Below are 17,762 nucleotides of genomic sequence, written 5' to 3'. Positions count from 1 at the left end.
AATTGGACCTTGAGAGCTCAACAGCTTGAAAGAGTAACCTCTTACACATTTCTGGGTAAAATTGTCTGTGGGAATCTCAAAGAAAGAGAGCATATTGAGGATAATCAAAGAAAGGCCCAATCTCAAGCCAATGGTTTGAATACCCTCTATAGAGCAACGGGCAGAAGGCATTTTAAGCATCTCTTAGAGGTATATCAGGTAAAGATACCTCCATCGTTACTGTATGGTATTGAGCATATTGCAGTTTCCAAGTGGCTATTTCTCGACAAACTTGAAGGATGTGTTTTAAGAAATATTTTAACCATAAACTCTGCCTTCTCCATACCGTTACTAAGACTGGAGTTGGGCCTGCGTAGCGCTTTTATTCAAGGCCTGGACGCAATAATCTGTTGAGTGTTTAATGTGATGACGAGCTGTGACGACTCCTTGCGGTCACTGCTAAAAAAAGAAAATTGGCTGGTCACAAAGTAAAATATACCATCAGTAGGAATTTCTTATATGCCATGGATCTCTTACAACTAGATCCATCTGCAATTTTTACCCTTGTCTAGCCATACTTGTCTAGCCATGAGGCTGTGCTATGCGGGGGTGGTGGTACAGAGTCAAATGTTCCATGTCTGCGGACCAGGGGCTGAGGGTGCGGTGCCGACATATCTCGTTCTAGTGTCAAATAGGGCGTCTCAGGGGGTCCGTACATCCAGTGATGTGCACATGTTGGGAGTGCTTCTCTTTAATATGTCTCCAGGGTGGGTGCATTAAGTCTGCCCATCTCGTATGGCAGGGTTAGTACCTTCCACTGTACTCTGGGCTGCTATCCAGACCATGCTAACTTAATGAGAAGAGTCCTCAAGGTGGAAAAGACTGTCCTCGGAAGCAGGATAGGGATATTCTGGAAAAGGAACAAAAACCGTGGTAATACCACCATCTTCGTAAGGGTTGTGCATCCTACCACTGATAGTGGTAGGCCAATCCACCTCTCCACATTTTCTCTCAGCTTTTGTATTTCTTTTCCTTAATTGTCCCTCATGACTATCTGTGGGTCTGTGTGTATTTGAATGCCTAGGTAGGGCACGGAGTCTGTTTCCCATATTTGCGGCAGAATCCCCCATGCAGTGGCTTTTGTGGCTAAATCACCGCCCCATATTTGCAGCAGATTCCCCCATGCAGCAGCTTTTGTGGCTAAGTCTAGGTAAAACTGGGGGTCATCATAGTTGGGACCCTAGAGCCCAACCAGTAGGAAAGTGAGATTTCCTTTGCTGCAGCGTGCCATGATGCATCTGACCTGTGGATTAGTCTGGAGTTCCTGAAAGTGTATGGTAGATTGTTAAGCCACCCATATCATTACTCCCCGGCCATGTGAAGTGAACCCCACTGTCAAAATCTGACCTTGCCATCCCTTAAAGGTGAGGACCTTGCTTTCAGAGGCTAGATTCGTCTCCTGTAGTGTTGCAAAATCCACTCCGTGTCTTTGTAGGTGGGCTACTACCTTCCTCACTTTTCTGTTATCATTCAACCCTTTGGAATTCCATGTTAACCTCCTCACGTTGTTGGCACACACCTGATCGGCGATCTCTACTGCTTGATCAGTCATGTTATGCATGATGTACTCTGTTCTATGATCGTTTCGTCTCTACTATAAGTCTGCAATTGTCCCGGGGGAGGAGCCAAGATGGCGACCGGGATAGACGGCTAGTGTGCGCGCTCCGTCCCGGACCCGCTGCGAATATCCTGCTGCAAGCCCCCCGGAGCGAAACTGAGATATGGGGGCCCGGGAACGGCCCCTAGTACACCGGCGCGACTAGCTGGGGCCCTGCGCCGCAGTGCGGGGAGCTGCCGTCCCGGAGCTGGGGCATCGGCACACGGAGCGCCGGCCATTACAGGGCCTGAAGAGTTCTGGAAGACACCGGGTGTGCCCGAACGCGGGTGATCGTCCCGCCCTGTCGGGGCTGCAGACCTGGCAATAACGGAGTCGAAAGGCACCGCAGGGCACGTTCAATAAAGTCCGAACAGGGCAACCCGCCCGGAGCCCCACTGCGCCGGAGCAGGCGGGAGGGCGGCTGTCGCCGGGGTCGGCGCACCCCGGGCAGCTAAATCTTGCTGGCACTGGAGCGCTTCTCGGCTCCCCTGCAGATGAGACAGGACATCGACGAGACGGCAGGATTTGCCCCTCCTGCGCACCCTGGTCATGTACTACGTGGGCTCGGACGCCCGAGGACCCGTTCCCTCCTCCGACTCCGGGACGGGTCGGCACCGTGGCGAGCATCGGTAAGAGGGGGATTGGGGAGCGCACTGTGGCCAGCAACAGGGACTGAGGCAGTGGGGCCGGCCCTGCGTCCCCCTTCCTCTCCCCCTGTCCCTGTCCCTCCCTCCCCCCCCCCATCAAGTACGCCCCCGCTCGAGAGAGATGGCGTGGGGGGCCCCCTTCAACACTGGTAACTCTCCAGACAACAAGTGACTTGGTGAACTGGGGGGCCCGAGAGCAAATGTGTCAGAAACAGTGAGCAGCGCGGGACCTTGCCGAGCCGGGCGGCCCGCCCCCTCTGGGTAGACGGGGACTCCCCGGCCCACGGCCGAATGGACGCCCGCCCCCAGGGACTACTATTACCTGCACACTGCCCCCTCGGGCACCCACGCCTTTGCCGGATCCCTCGAGCCCACCAAGGCCGCAGTCACCTCGAAGCGCAGTAATAAATCTGGACAGCCTGTGACGGGATGAAACACATGAGTTAACCCTAGGAATAAATAAGTGGTGCCGCCTGGTTGACTGAGAGGCTCCCTGCAGCGCCCCATGAACGGACAGGAACGAGTCACAAGAAGCCAAAAACGCACACAAGGCCCGGCTAAAGCCCATCCGCCCCCTTTTGCGTGGAACTTGCGAAAATAGGGGAAGGCATATAGAATCACTGCAAGAGATTAAAGGGCAACCCGCAGTGAAATAACCCCAAGAAGAGCTTCGCCACACCTTGCAAGGCCACCACTGGTCACACACAATGGCGGGCAGGCTCAAAGCAGCTAAGAACCAAGATCGCGCAGCGCATGGACCAGCGCCCACCAACCATCAAACAAACCCGACCCTACAAACGCTGTAAAGCACATTCACGACACAATCTGCGCAACTGGAGAGGGTCCTCCAGGCGATCATGGACACTAAAACGTCTCTGGAAAATAGAATCGACGCGGTGTCGCAAGACCTGAATCTACTCCGAGTGGATCACCGAAAGCTGTCAGAAAGAGTCAAAACGGCAGAAGAGGGGCTGGCCGAACTGTCCCCCACGGCACAGGACAATCAGAAACAGATCCAACGACTGGATGCGGAGCTGAAGGCGCTATGGAAACGGGCGGAGGAAGCTGAAAGCAGATCGCGCTGAAACAATATCGGATTTCTGGGGTTCCCTGAAAACACGCAGCAACAAAACATGGAACTATCTTTAGAACAATGGCTAATTAAAGAGGTACTAAGTGGGGCCCCATCAAAGCTCTCCACAGTTGAAAGGGCACACAGAATCCCGGGCAGGCCCCCGCCTCCTGGGCACCCCCCCCCAGGCCAATAATCGCCAGATTCTTAAACTTCCGGGACCGAGATGCAATCCTCCAACAATTTCGCAACAAAGGCCCATTCAAGTACGAGGACTGAACCATCAATGCATACCCAGACTTCACCCAAGAGGTGCAAAGAAAACGTAACTCTTATGCAAAGGTCAAGCAACGCCTGCGTGAACTTAATATCAAATATGCTCTACTGTTTCCAGCCAAACAGAGTGATATCAGAGGACCGCACGCACATATTCACTTCTCCGGAAGATGTATGGACATGGCTACATGCTAAAGGGCTCGCGAACATGCGTGACGACGAGGATGGCGGAAAGGAGTGGTCAATCTCGTCGTCAAGGAAACACTCCAAGAGGCGCACCAAGGTTCAACCGTCTGCTCAACAAGCAGCTGAGGAAAGAGCAAAAGTCCTGAAAGAAACCCCCCTACTGACACAAAACAAGTTTGAGATAATAAGGGAGACCCCGGAGATCAGCATAGATTCGGACACGGCTAGCTCTGTCTCTACAATAGCAGGGGTACCGAAGGGCCCGAGGGTCACCCCCAGAACAACGGACGATCTCTGACCTCGGCTCACAGCATTACTTCCGCGCTAGAAATTTGAGGAATCCTGGCTGCCCGATACAGATGGCCCTGAAACGACGCGAGTCCTTGAAGCAAGAACATTCTCTAAAAAGGAAAGTGTATCTTTTACATAATCCTATGGCGACCTTGGGGGGGGCCCATCGGGCAGGGGGGCGGGGGTACGGGGGCGAAGCGGACACTCGCTCTGGGGGGTGCACACAAACACTTGCAGACATAGTCTGCAGTCTTATGTGAGCTCTACTAGTGAGCCGGATTAGACCGTCATGATAACACCACCAAGGATATCCAGATGGATACAGGGTTTTTCATATTTTTACGAGTTAACCAGTTTCATAATAGCTGTTAGGAGAGTGGGGGCATTAGTTGGGGGGGAGGGCAGTAGTAAGTTAACTAAAATGCACAACTTAGTCACACCACGAACAAACGTAAACTACTGCGAAAGGCGAATACAACAAACTGCGACACCAGAGGGGCAGCAAGTCGAAAACCCGCAGAGCAAAGTGGTAGCACAAGCACAAGCTCACCTCATGACCCCACATGGCGCCACAACTTAAATGCAACAGTAACCAATACGACATACTGACATGGAATGTGAGGGGTATGGGCACACTGAGTAAAAGGTCTAGAATCTATGCACGCCTTAAACGATTGGGAATACACATTGCCATCCTCCAAGAGACGCACTTAATGGAACCAGACATACGGGACCTGCGGGCGAAGTGGGGAGGACAGCTGATGGGCACAGCATATTCAGCGTTCGCACGGGGAGTATTGATATGGATCGCAGGAGGTGTTCCATTTCACCAAACGGCACACAGAATAGACTCAGGGGGCAGATTCATAGTGATGGAAGGCCAGCTAGATGGCAGACAACTTTCTGTAATTGGCATATACGCCCCAAACGGCGGCACAGTGGGATTTCTGCACAAACTCATACCATCACTGTTAGCAAACCCATCAGCTCTGGCTATATGGGGTGGAGACTATAATAGCATACCAGACCCCGCTCTGGATAGATCTAGCCCGTTAGGGGGCCCGAGGACGATGAGGAGCAATCCCAGCCCACTGCAACACTGGGCGCCCACCATGAGACTATATGATATCTGGCGCCTGAGGCATCCCCACCAGAGGGAATACTCGTTTTATTCACCCCCGCATAAAATACACACTAGAATAGATATTATATGGGGCACTCAGGACATCTCTGATCTGACAAATAGGACAGAATATTTAGCAAAGACACTGTCAGACCATTCACCGCTGAGAGCAACACTAAATTGGGGTAGGAGCCAGCAGGGGATTCCTACCTGGCGCCTACAAGTAGAAGCGCTTCAGGACCCGGCATTTGCAGACACATTGAGCACCACAATACGCCAATATTGGGAAACAAATGACCTCACTGCAGGCTCACGGGCGGCGGAGTGGGACGCTCACAAAGCGGTGGTCAGAGGCCAGTGTCTCTCCGCAAACTGGGGACTGAGGCGCACTCTGAGTGTCGAAATCGCTAAGCTAGAAAAGGATCTAAGAGCAGCGGAAATGGCAGTTGCGCGGGGGAAACGCCATACACAGTATTAAAAGCAGCCCGCATAAAATATAACGAAGCAGACAGCAGACTTCGTTGCCACGACTACAATTACCACTTAAAGCGTCTGCACTCGGAAGGAGACAGATCAGGGAAAATGCTGGCCTGCTACTGCGGGAAGACAGACAGCACTCCCCCATAGGAGCCATCAAAATCGACAAACACACAACGGTTACTACACAAGCAGAGATAAATGCAACATTCAAAGAGTACTACGGGAATTTATACTCCAAATGCACCTCATGCATGACTACACAATTTGAGTCTTTTCTAGGAGGCTCCCTATCACCGCGACTATCTCAAACAGACAGGGACACACTGGAAGCCCATCTCACAACAGGGGAAATTGACTTAGCAATAGCGCAGATGCCCAGGAATAAATCGCCGGGTATAGATGGTCTCCCTTTAGAGTATTACTCTGTATACTCGTCCCGTTTGAAGCCCCAATTATTGAAGGTGTTCGAAGAGGCATGGGCCACCGAACAACTGCCCCCATCCTAGAGAGAGGCCATGATAGCGGTACTCCCCAAATCGGGGCGGGATCCCATAGACGTCAAATCTTACAGACCACTCTCGTTGTTAAACTTAGATTGCAAGATACTGGGTAAAATACTAGCCAACAGACTTGCTCCCATTATACACACCTTAATCCACGACGACCAAAACGGCTTCATCCCAAAGCGCAACACCTTCTTAAACATCCGCAGGCTCTTGAGTGTAATGGGAGATACTTCCCCTGATGCATACGATGAAATGGTGCTCTCACTGGATATCGAGAAGGCGTTCGATACATTGGAATGGGAATTTCTCATGGCCACAATGCGACGGATGGGAATAGGCCCTAACTACGTGCGCTGGGTTCGCACATTATACTCAAACCCAAGTGCAAGGGTGAAGACGGGGGGAGTGATTTCTGATAGCTTTCCAATCTCTAGGGGCACAAGGCAGGGCTGCCCCCTATCTCCACTATTGTTTGCTATCGCTATGGAGCCACTGGCATCTAAAATACGATCAATGGCAAATGAATGGGGCATAAACAGGAACGGAACACACCACCTAATCTCGTTATATGCTGATGATGTGTTAATATATACCCGGAGGGGCACGGAGTCACTGCCCCCCATAATGTCACTACTAGCCGAGTTTGGATCGATATCTGGTTTAGCAGTAAACTGGGAAAAATCGTGTGTATTCCCACTGATTAGGTGGACACCGGGAAGACAGGAAGAGGCCGCACGTGGACGCCTGAAATGGTGTTTCGAAACATTTAAATATCTGGGGGTCCACATATATCACAACGCAGAGGACCTCAGAGACGGTAACTTGGGAAGAGTATTAGCATCCACGAGGGGTTCTCTACGCTTCTGGAACAAACTACCGTTCTCTCCACCAGGCAGAGTGCGAATATGCTGATTCTGCCCAGGTTACTATACTATTTTGCGGCTCTACCACTCATCCTACCGCGGAGCTTTTTTAGCAACCTGAATACAACACTGATACAGCTTATATGGGAGGGCGGGAGAGCACGAGTGGCATTAACCACACTACAGCTTCCGGTGGAATCGGGCGGACTGGGAGCTCCCAACTTTGAACTCTACTATGCAGCAGCACAGCTACAGTGGTTACAGCCCTGGTTCCACAGACCAGCATCAGCTGAATCCATGTGGCTGCAGGCTCGGCTAGAAGGAACCCAACTGTTGACATGGCTATCCAATAAGCACCCCAAAAGCAAACCTATTAACCCATTGTTGGCTGTGGCACAAGCCTGTTGGGGGAAATATATCCAGAAGGGCCACGAAGTTCTCCCATACACCCCGCATGTCCCGCTGGACTGCCTCCCGGGTCGACACACGTCCGAGTCGCATTCAATTTCGCAGTGGTCAGAGGCGGGTATACAGAAGGTGGGCGACTGTTTCGAAGACGGTAAACTAATGTCGTTTGAAGCCATCCAGGCCCTCACCACAGTGAATTCTGGTCAATTCTTAGCATACCATGCAATATGCCATGCAATCAAAAAAGCATGGGGAGCAGGCACCCTAGAACCAGAGACTTCTCCCATAATACACCATATACTACAAGGGGACGCACAATCTAAAGCAATCTCAAGCCTATACAAGGCACTAAGTAAATTCTCGGGGCCCTGTCTGGAGAGGGCCAGGGAGAGATGGAACACTGTCCTCCCTGTTCCGATCCTTCAGGATAACTGGCCGAAAGCACTATCCTATACACGGGGAGTTATCCAGGAACCCAAGATTACGTTACACTCAGTTTAATTTCAAACACCAAACGTACCTATCACCGGCCAGGATAAAGCAGATGTTCCCCGACACGACCCCGTCATGCCCCAGATGCCGGGAACCATCGGCTCACTTTTATCATATGGTCTGGGACTGCCCCCAGGTACAAATAGAATGGGGTAAGGTGGTGAAGGCGACCTCAGAATACACGGGGCTTGTGTTGGCAGTGGACCCCAGATCTTGCTTACTGGGAGTGAGGCCCAGAGCAAAAAAGCATAGACACTTACACAAGTTTGTAGACTTGGCTTACGTGATGTTTAAAAGATTGATTGCAATGCACTGGAAAGCACCCAATTCCCCTGACCAGAAGTCCTGGCATACCCTAGTGCTCCGCTGGGCCCGCACAGAGCATCAGGTGCTCCAAAAATTAGCACGGGATGGTCAGCCACACACGGGGTGTGACACCTGGGAGGCACTGGTAGCCAAACTAGAGACAAAAAACGATGATAAACCTCCATGAAGAGGGTTGTAGAACATATAAGCCGCACCCACCAGAACCCCTACTAGAAACAACACAACAGAAGGCCATCAAGACAAACAAGTAAAAGTAAGATGCAATTCCTAACCCCTCTCCACCCGGGGCTAACTTGATGGTGGGCGGTACCGGAGGAGCATCGGGTAGGTCAATGGGCTGGAATAAGTTAAGCCCTCTGCCTACCCAACTGGTACACAGGCGCGAACGCATTCAGCCATCCCGGGGGCCCGACTTAATAAAATACTGGTGTGCCACAGCAGCCACAATTGGGGCCTCTCTGAGCCGCAACACAAGTATACCACTACGAGCAAAGCAGCAGAAAATATTCACTGAATGTTACAATGTTTCGAAGGTGTGTAAATGGGGGGGGGGGGGGGGGGTTTGGTTGTTTCTAAGTAATATTAACCAGATAAATATAATCCTGCAACAATTTCCGACAAATGTTTGTATTATGTATCTGTTATACAAAATCAATAAAGATATATAAAAAAAAAAAAAGTCTGCAATTGTCCCATTCCGCAACAAACCCCTTTAGTAACTTAACAAACATGTCCCTCCCCAACCCACAATAGGTGGCTCCCCAATGTGCCCATCTACATGCATGTGTATCCTCCCCCTCCCACCCATTATCCCGTTCTGTACTCACCCCTTAGACCAAGTGGAATACACGTTGGAGTCCTTGTTGCCCGGCCTCCCTTTGTCCATGTCCAGTCGGCCATCTTCAAATTTAGTATGACTTTTCGTGTGCAGAATTTACCTCCCCCCTAAACTACGGGGTGTATATGTCTGCAGGCAATGTTTACCCCTCTCAGCTATCCCTGTATCCGTGGCACCGAATGGGTCTGCCTGTCAATAGTTGGAGACTCATGTACCTCTGATGTCTGCTGCATTTCGAATTGACATGTACTCTTTACCTTTTGGTCTTCCCAATATTTACATCAGTATTGTTCGAACAATGTCAGTCTTCTCCATCCCTGACAAGGGGAGACAGGTCGGGCATATCATGTTGCCCTCCTGTGGTGCACCTGCGTTTCAAAAACTGCAATAGTAGGTTGTGGTCCACGAAGAGTATTGGTTTGCCGTCCATTATACCAGGTCCAAGTATCCCCTCTAACTGAAGTGTAGGCAGTGTCTAGAAGTCAGGCTCTGTAGAGGTAGCTGTGGATTAGCAGCTAAGGCTTATCTAGGAGACATGGAAAGCTCATGCACTACCACCTTAGTAACACAGCACTTACACACACATGAAAGAAAACACTCAATTGTACAAAAATAAAGGTACTTTATTTTTGGAACACAATACCACAAAATACTAGAAGGGCAATCCCCCACTAAAAGGTAAGTAATACACTAAACATATACACTAGTAATCAGAAATAGGCATAGAAAATGATAGAAAACAGTGCAATTAGCAATAACGAATAGTGACCGGGGGGACACACACAATCCATTAACTAAAAAAAATGGAATGCAAACACGGGACCCCCACCTAGGTAAGTGGAATGTGTAGAGGTGAGCTGGGAGTACTATAAAACCACAGAGGTAAGTAACACAGTACCCCCCCCAGCGACCAGGAAAGCTGGTGTAAACGACTGAAATGTTTCCAAACCACCCAAAAGGAGAAAAAGAAGACACCCAGACAATTCTGCAATAAACCAGTGGTGGATTCCTGAAGAAAGAAGACCTGTGGATAGAGGGAACCAAGTCCAACAGTCACAGTGGAGTCCAGAAGGAGTAGGAGCTACTACCCACCCAGCTGTACTTGCAGGAGTTGGTCGACGGTGAAGAAGAACAGGTCCGCACTGCAGCCTTGGAGCTGGAGAAACGTTCCTGATAGATGCAGAAGATGTCCCACGCTAGAGTGAAGATTGCAGACGGGTATTAGTGCAGGAATTTCATCAACAAGCCTGGCAAAGGCAAACTCGTAGTTAGTAGAAAAGCGGTATTGCCAGGGACCAGCAATCAATCAATCAAAAAAATTTATACAGCGCGCTACTCACCCGTGAGGGTCTCAAGGCGCATGTGGGGGTGGGGGTGAGGGGGGTTACTGTTCGAACAGCCATGTCTTGAGGTTTTTTCTGAAGAGTAGGAGGTCTTTGGTTTTGCAGAGGTTGGTGGGGAGGGAGTTTCAGGTTGTGGGGGCGAGGTAGGAGAAGGCCCTGCCTCCTGTGGTGGTTCGATGGATGCGGGGGACTGTAGCTAGTGCGAGGTCGGCTGATCAGAGGTTGCGGGTGGGAGTGTGGAAATTCACTCTTTCGTTGAGGTAGGTCGGGCCGGTGTTGTGGAGGGATTTGTGTGCGTGGATGAGGATCTTGAAAGTGATTCTCTTGTCTATGCGGAGCCAGTGAAGAGATTTGAGGTGTGGTGATATTCGTTCGTGGCGGGGGAGGCCAAGGACGAGGCGTGCAGCTGTGTTCTGGATTCTCTGGAGTTTGCGTTTGAGTGCGGTGCCGGCGTGGAGGGCGTTACCGAAGTCTGCTGCTGATGAGTGCATGGGTGACTGTCTTCCTGGTCTCTGGAGGAATCCATTTGAAGAATTTTTTTTTAGAGTGAGGAGTGTGTGGAAGCAGGAGTAGGTTAGTGCATTGATTTGTTGTGTCATGGAGAGGGAGGGGTCCAGGATGATGCTGAGGTTGCATGCGTGGTCTGCGGGGTGGGTGCGGGGCCTAGGGCGGTGGGCCACCAGGAGTCGTCCCATATGGTTTTGTTGGGGCCGAAGATGATGATCTCGGTTTTGTTGGAGTTAAGCTTGAGGTGGTTAGTTGTCATCCAGTTGGCGGTGTCGAGGAGAGCAACGTGTAGGTTGGTTTTGGCGGTGGTGGGGTTGCGGGTGAGGGAGAGGATTAGTTGGGTGTCATCTGTGTAGGAGAGGATAGTGATTCTGTGTGGTCAGAGGATGTTGGCTAGGGGAATCATGTAAATGTTGAAGAGTGTGGGGCTGAGGGAGGACCCTTTGGGGACTCCGCAGATGATCTTAGTAGCGGTGGAGTGGAAAGGTGGAAGGCGGACTCTCTGGGTCCGGTCGGTGAGGAAGGAGGTGAGCCAGTCTAAGGCTTTGTGGCGAATTCCTATGTTGTGGAGGCGTGTGCGGAGTGTGTGGTGGCAGACAGTGTCAAAGGCTGTGGAGAGGTCTAGGAGGATGAGTGCGACAGTCTCGCCTTTGTCGACTTTGGTCCTGATGTCGTCAGTGCATGCGATGAGGGCGGTTTCTGTGCTGTGGTTCTTGCGGAACCCGGATTGTGAGGGGTCAAGAGAGTTGTTTTCTTCGAGGAAGTGGAATAGGTGGGTGTTGACTAGTTTCTCAGCAACCTTGGCGGGGAAAGGGAGGAGGGAGATGGGGTGATAGTTGGAGAGGATCTCCGGGTCGGCTTTGTTTTTTTTTGTTTTTAGGAGAGCGGTGATTTCCGCGAGCTTCCAGGGGTCTGGGTAGGTGGCGGAGTCGAAAGAGGAGTTGATTATGTCTCGGAGTATGGGAGCGATGGTTGGGCTGGCTTTGTTGTAGATGCGATGTGGACAGGCGTCGGAGGGGGATCCGGAGTGGATGGAGTTCATGGTTTTTTCGGTTTCTTCGTGTGTGGTGGGGGCCCAGGTGGTGAGTGTGGTGGGGGGTCGTGACTGGGGGTTGAGTTGGGTGAGTAAGGGGTGTGTGTGGTATGAAGCTGTTGTGGATGTCCAGGATTTTGTGGTGGAAGTGGTTGGAAAGGGCGTCACATAGGAGCTGTGTGTGTGGGGGGGGTCTATGTTGCTGGCTTTGGCTTTGGCTAGCTCTTTAATGATGGTGAAGAGTTCTTTGCTGTTTTGAGAAATGTTATCAAGGCGTGTCTTGTAGTGATCTCTTTTGGCAGTGCGTATGAGTTTTTGATGGGTGCGGATGGTGGCTTTGAGGGTGGAGAAGTTGGTTGTAGAGGGTTCTTGTTGCCATATTTTCTCCGCTTGGCGGCATTTGCGCTTGGAGTCTTCGAATTCAGGGGTGAACCATGGGGCGTTCTTGATGTTGCGGGTGGCAATGTGATTTCTGAGGGGGGCTAGTGTGTCTGCGCAGGTAGTGATCCATTTAGAGAGGTTGTGTGCTCCTGTGTTGGGGTCGTTGGTGTGGGGGTGGAGGGTGTGAGGCAGTTGGGAGTTCAGGCGTTCTGTGGGGATCTTGTCCCACATGCGGTAGGGTGTGGTGTGTTGATGGTGGTGTGTGGGGGGTTTGGTGAAGGAGAAGTGGACGCAGTGGTGGTCAGTCCAGAGGAGTTCGGTGGTGTGGGTGTAGGCTATGTGTTGAGTTGAGGTGAAAATTGCGTTGAGCGTGTGTCCTGCTGAGTGGGTGGGTGCGGTGACCATTTGTTTGAGTCCGAGGTTGGTGAGGTTGTCAATGAGGGAGGTAGAGTTGTGGTCTTGAAGGTTCTCCAAGTGAAAGTTGAAATCACCGAGGAGGATGTAGTCTGTGGAGGTGAGGGCGTGCGAGTTGATGGTGTCGGCGATGGTGTCGCAGAAGGCGGGGCGTGGTCCTGGTGGGCTGTAGATTAGTGTACCTCTGAGGGTGGAGTTGTTGTTAATGTGGATTTGGAAGTGCATGTGTTCTGTGTTGTCGATAGTGTCTTGGGAGCTGGTGGTGACTTTTATGGTGTCCTTGTGTAGGATGGCGATGCCGCCACCTTGCCTGTTGGGGCGGTCTTTGCAAGACCCTGGAGGACTCAACCCAGGAGGGGGGAGTGACAGGGGACCCTCAATGTCGCAGAGAGTTCACAGGAGCAGAGGCAGCACCCCCAGGAGTCCCACAGGTCAGGAACAGGGACACAGGAGCCGCAGGAGGAACCCATGCAGCACTACAAAAGAGGATGCCACGCCCCCGGAGAACCACGCAGGAGGCTGTGCTTTGCGGGAAGGAGTGCTTGGGGCTGGGGCTGCACTTCACCTGAAGATTCCTTGGAGGATATGCCAAAAATCCTTGGCAGCACGGGGGTACTGTCCTGCGTGTGAAGGCAAAAGCTTACCTTCACCAAATTTAGAAAGCTGGCAGAGAGGACCAACAGGACTACTCCGGACCACCACCCATGATGCAGGATCCACGCAACTCAAGATGAGGGGAGATCCACGCAGCCGGTCGTCGATTGCTGTAGATGCCTGCGGTTGCAGAGGAGTGACTCCTTCACTCCAAGGGAGATTTCTTCTTCGTCTTGTGCAGGCCGAAGAGTTGCTATCTTCTGATGATGCACGGCCAGGGAAATGTTGCAAAACTGGCAGGAGTCATGGGAACAAAGTTCCAGAATAGTCTTCTTTGTTGTTTGCAGCGTTGTTGGTTCCTGGAGAGTCCAGACGCAGTCCTAGTAGCCAGAAGTCGAAGTCGAGGTTGCAGAGGAATCCTGCTGGAGTATTGCAAGCCGAATCTGAGAACCCACCCAAAAGAAAGACCCTAAATAGCCCTGGAAGGGGGATTGGTCACCTAACCAGGTAAGCACCTGCCTGGCCACTCAGATGCTCCCAGAGTTCCCTGCCAACCTTGGAAACAAGATGGCAGAACCCAGGGACCCTGTGGAGGAGCTCTGAGCACCACCCCTGAGATGGTGATGGACAGGGGAGTAGTCACTCCCCTTTCCATTGCCCACTTTCACGCTAGAGCAGGGACTGGGGGTTCCCGAACCTGTGTGGACTGGTTTATGCATGGGGGACACCAAATGTGTCCTTCAAATCAAACCAGTAGCTTGGGGAGGATACCCCTCTCTTTGTTACCTCCCTCTCCCAAACCAAAGGAAATCCTTTGTTCTGCCTTCCTGAGCATAATCAGATCAAACATCAGGAGGGGAGAAATCTGTCTGAGCAGTGGCAGCAGCTGGGCTGCCTGGAAAACCCTGTAAGACTGGTTGTAGCAATGCTGGAGGTCCTCTAACGAGCCCCCTGAGTGCATGGAATCATACTTCAATACTTGCAATAGTTGTGGGGTATGATTCTGACATGTTTGATACCACACATGCCCAGGTTTGGAGTTACCATTATGTAGCTGGACATAGGAAGTGACCTATGTCCAGTACACGTGTAAAATTGCATCCCAGCACTCACAAGGTCCAGGAAAGTGGATCTGGAGTTTGTGGGGGCACCTCTGCTAGTGCTGGGGTGCCTTCACACACAGGTACCTGCCCCCTCCGATCTGGGCTAAGAGTGCCTACCATAGTGGTGACTTACAGTGACCTAGTGCAGTGACCTGTGGTGAAAACAGATGCATGCACCGTTTTCACCCAGGCTGCAAAGGCAGGCCTGTAGAACATTTTGCATGGGTTCCCTATGGGTGGCAGAATAACTGCTGCAGCCCATAGGGATCCCCTGGAACAACAATGCCCTGGGTGCCTAGGTACCATATACTAGGGTCTTACATTGGGGAGCCAGTATGCCAACTGTGGGAAGAAAAGGTACAGTTTACAGGAAAGGGCAAAACTACTAGGGTCCTGGTTAGAAGGGTCCCAGTATATACAGTCAAACACACCTACAACAGGCAGAAAATGGGGGTAACCATGCCAAGAAAGAGGTTACTTTCCTACACCAGCTGACTACCTATCCTGATTGCCATGTGAGATTGATTCTACTGAAGACGAGCAGCATGAAAGTGATGATGATGTAGCAGTTGTGTACTTGTTGGATGAGCCTTTTTGTGAACACTCCTTAGGTGGGTTGAATGGATGACTGCCACTGCTGAAGATTCAGAGTATTGTGAAGTATCTATACTTATTAGGAAGAGTTGGTCCAAGGTAAAGGAGTGAGATGTAAACCTCAGAACTTACTGGAAAGTAAAAGATGAGTTATCAATTGAAGGTGAAGTTATTCTGAGAAATGATTTGTTAGTGGTTCATTCCAATGAGACCCTGTCTCATTACTTTGGTCCATGAAGGGCATCTTGGCACTAATGCTGTGAAAAGAAAACTGAGAATGTGCTTTTTGGGGCCAGCCATGGACCGTGATTAGAAATGTTTATTCAAGGATGTCAGCTGAGTAGAGAAGTGGATGAAACGTTAAAAACATGTTACTTTCTTGTCACCTGTTCCATTCTCAGGGAGGCTTGACAAAAAGGTATGAGTCGATTTAATCTGGCCCTTGTATAAGTAACCCGAAACCATTTGTTGTTTTAGCAGATTATGAATGCAAATGGATTGATATACAATGTTTGTCTCTCTCACCACTGGCAATGTTCTTGAATTCCTAAAACAAGTTTTTGGGGTTTTTTTTTAGGGAAGGCACTCTCTTAGAATTAGTAAGTGATAATGGTTCCCAATATGTTTCTATACAACTATCCAAAGTTCTCAATGCATGTGGAATAACTCCCCACAAAGCGACCTTGTAATATCCCAATGTAGCGGCCAAGTTGAGTGGACCAACCCAATTTTCAAGGAGACCATACTACCAAATAGCCTTAAGGAGTAACGTACCTGTCCGAAATGCATTAAAATCTAGCCTCTGGGCTTACTGTACCACACCACATAACGTCACAGGCAAAACCAGTATGAACTACTAAATGGTAGACTGGCATCCACCAATTCCAGTCCTATTGGTTCAAAAAAGGGGATAAGTCCTCAATGTGGTCGAGGATGGAGCATTCAGGTAATGTGGGGATGGCTCTCAAATGTAAGGATTATCGCCTGGACTGATTTCCTCTGAAGGGAGGGAAAATATGTAGTGTAGACTTAGTTAGATCGTAAATGCAATTTATTCAGATTTTAAATCGCCTTTACGTTCATTTCCTTGTTTTTTTCTTTGCTTCATTTATGTGTGTCTGTGTACGTGAGGAACTCGCTCGCTATGTTGATAGGGTCTGGTTGGTGTTCAACCATTACGCCATTCTTTGGCGACATGCGACGCAAGTAACAATAAACATGTCATACTCCTCACCTTATGCCTGCATTATTATTACAATATTCTTCAGAGTAAAAAGTCTTTACTTAACCACGTAAAACGGATATAGTTATTAGTTGCCCCATGTCAAAAGTGAATAGTTTATTCAGTCTTTATTTTTACTTTACGTTCTAATATTCATATTTCTCACATTATAGTGGAAGAGTATGTGTACCAGAATGCAAGCTGAAAAATAGGACTCGCTTATTACGGCAATTTGACAGCTTATAGTAAAATAGTGACAGGCAGGAGTGAGAGAAAGGAGAGGATGCGTAACTGACACTCAAAGCCTCAGTTGCAGATGTGCGTCAGAAACTGTACGAATGTGGCCCAGTAAGCCTGCTGAGGACTGTGACTGCATCTGTTCAGCCTCTGACACAGCTAGGAAGAACATAGGGGCAGCTGTACCAATGGCAGGCTCCAAGCATTAGGTTATGCTTTGTATGACAATTGTACCATGAGTCAGGCTGTCAAGCAGTACCTCCCTGTGGTCCAGTTCTCTACCCCACACAGCCAGTCAAAGGTAGTAGAGATGAGTGCAGGGACACGCACAGATCTGATAACAGACAGCCCATGTCACTCGATGCACCAAACCTTTAACTCTATACACACCCATATATCTATTTACCAGGTTAAAAAGGCGGCTATAGGCTTCTTGGAGTGACTGCGCAGACTGGCATATTGCTCTGCTGTTCCTATGCAATATTTACCGTAAATCTTGCATAAACACTTGCGTGTTTTAACATCCATTCTAGAGCATTACATTGCACATAGACGAGCCGTTACTGAAATCAGTCTCGCTGTAGGTACATAACTGCTTTATTCTATCAAGTGTGAAATGCCACAACTCAGATATTTACATGTCACACATTGGAACACTGCACACAAGCAATATTGCACATAAACAACGTGAAAACGGGAATCAACTCCAGTTTTAAAGCCGTGACAGGCAAAATTCTACGCTCACCTCTCCCTACCACCTTCAGTTGTAGCCATAGCGGACGCTCTTGGCTCAAAGTGAGGCTGCTTTCTCTACGCGTCAGCCCTGTTGCCCCTGGCAGCGGCTGTCTCTGAGATTGAAACTTCCTGTATGTTTATGTGCTACTGCGCATAAGGGCGCATGCGCGGGAAGCGTGTGCATGCGCACAAGACCACCAAGATTCATTATATCCAGTGTTGCCTCTGTCTTCCATTAGAGGAATTTTATTTTCTCTCGGGCGTCCCTACCAATCATGCGTCGTCACGTGACAGTTCCGTTTGTTCTTCATCAGCACCACCTGGGCGTCAGTTGCTTGTTCTTCTGTTAGTCAGCGGAGGCGCTAACAGCAATGGAGACGCTAAATTAGGGCTGTGACTGGCGTTGGTCCAGAGTGTGCTCACAGGGACCTAAGGCTTAGTAGATCTAGTTGGC

The 17,762-nt window shown here is 50.1% G+C and overlaps 1 protein-coding gene across 2 annotated transcripts in view; it reads right to left on the bottom strand.

Moving 5' to 3' along the window:
* Positions 1 to 17,454, bottom strand: part of BBS1 (Bardet-Biedl syndrome 1) — a 373,242-nt gene extending 355,788 nt beyond the window's left edge. Inside the window, exon 1 of one of the 2 annotated variants that reach the window (XM_069207969.1) lies at positions 17,319 to 17,454. In XM_069207969.1, coding sequence (XP_069064070.1) covers positions 17,319 to 17,347 — 29 coding nt within the window. In that variant the 5' untranslated portion in view covers positions 17,348 to 17,454. The remainder of the gene's footprint in view (positions 1 to 17,318) is intronic. The other variant, XM_069207970.1, reaches the window with a different exon arrangement.
* Between the last annotated feature and the right edge of the window lie 308 nt (positions 17,455 to 17,762).

Source organism: Pleurodeles waltl, chromosome 9 (genome assembly GCF_031143425.1).
Source record: "Pleurodeles waltl isolate 20211129_DDA chromosome 9, aPleWal1.hap1.20221129, whole genome shotgun sequence".
NCBI classification, from domain to species: domain Eukaryota; kingdom Metazoa; phylum Chordata; class Amphibia; order Caudata; family Salamandridae; genus Pleurodeles; species Pleurodeles waltl.
Note: the sequence above shows the minus strand (reverse complement) of the source record. Positions and strands in the feature narration are given on the sequence as shown.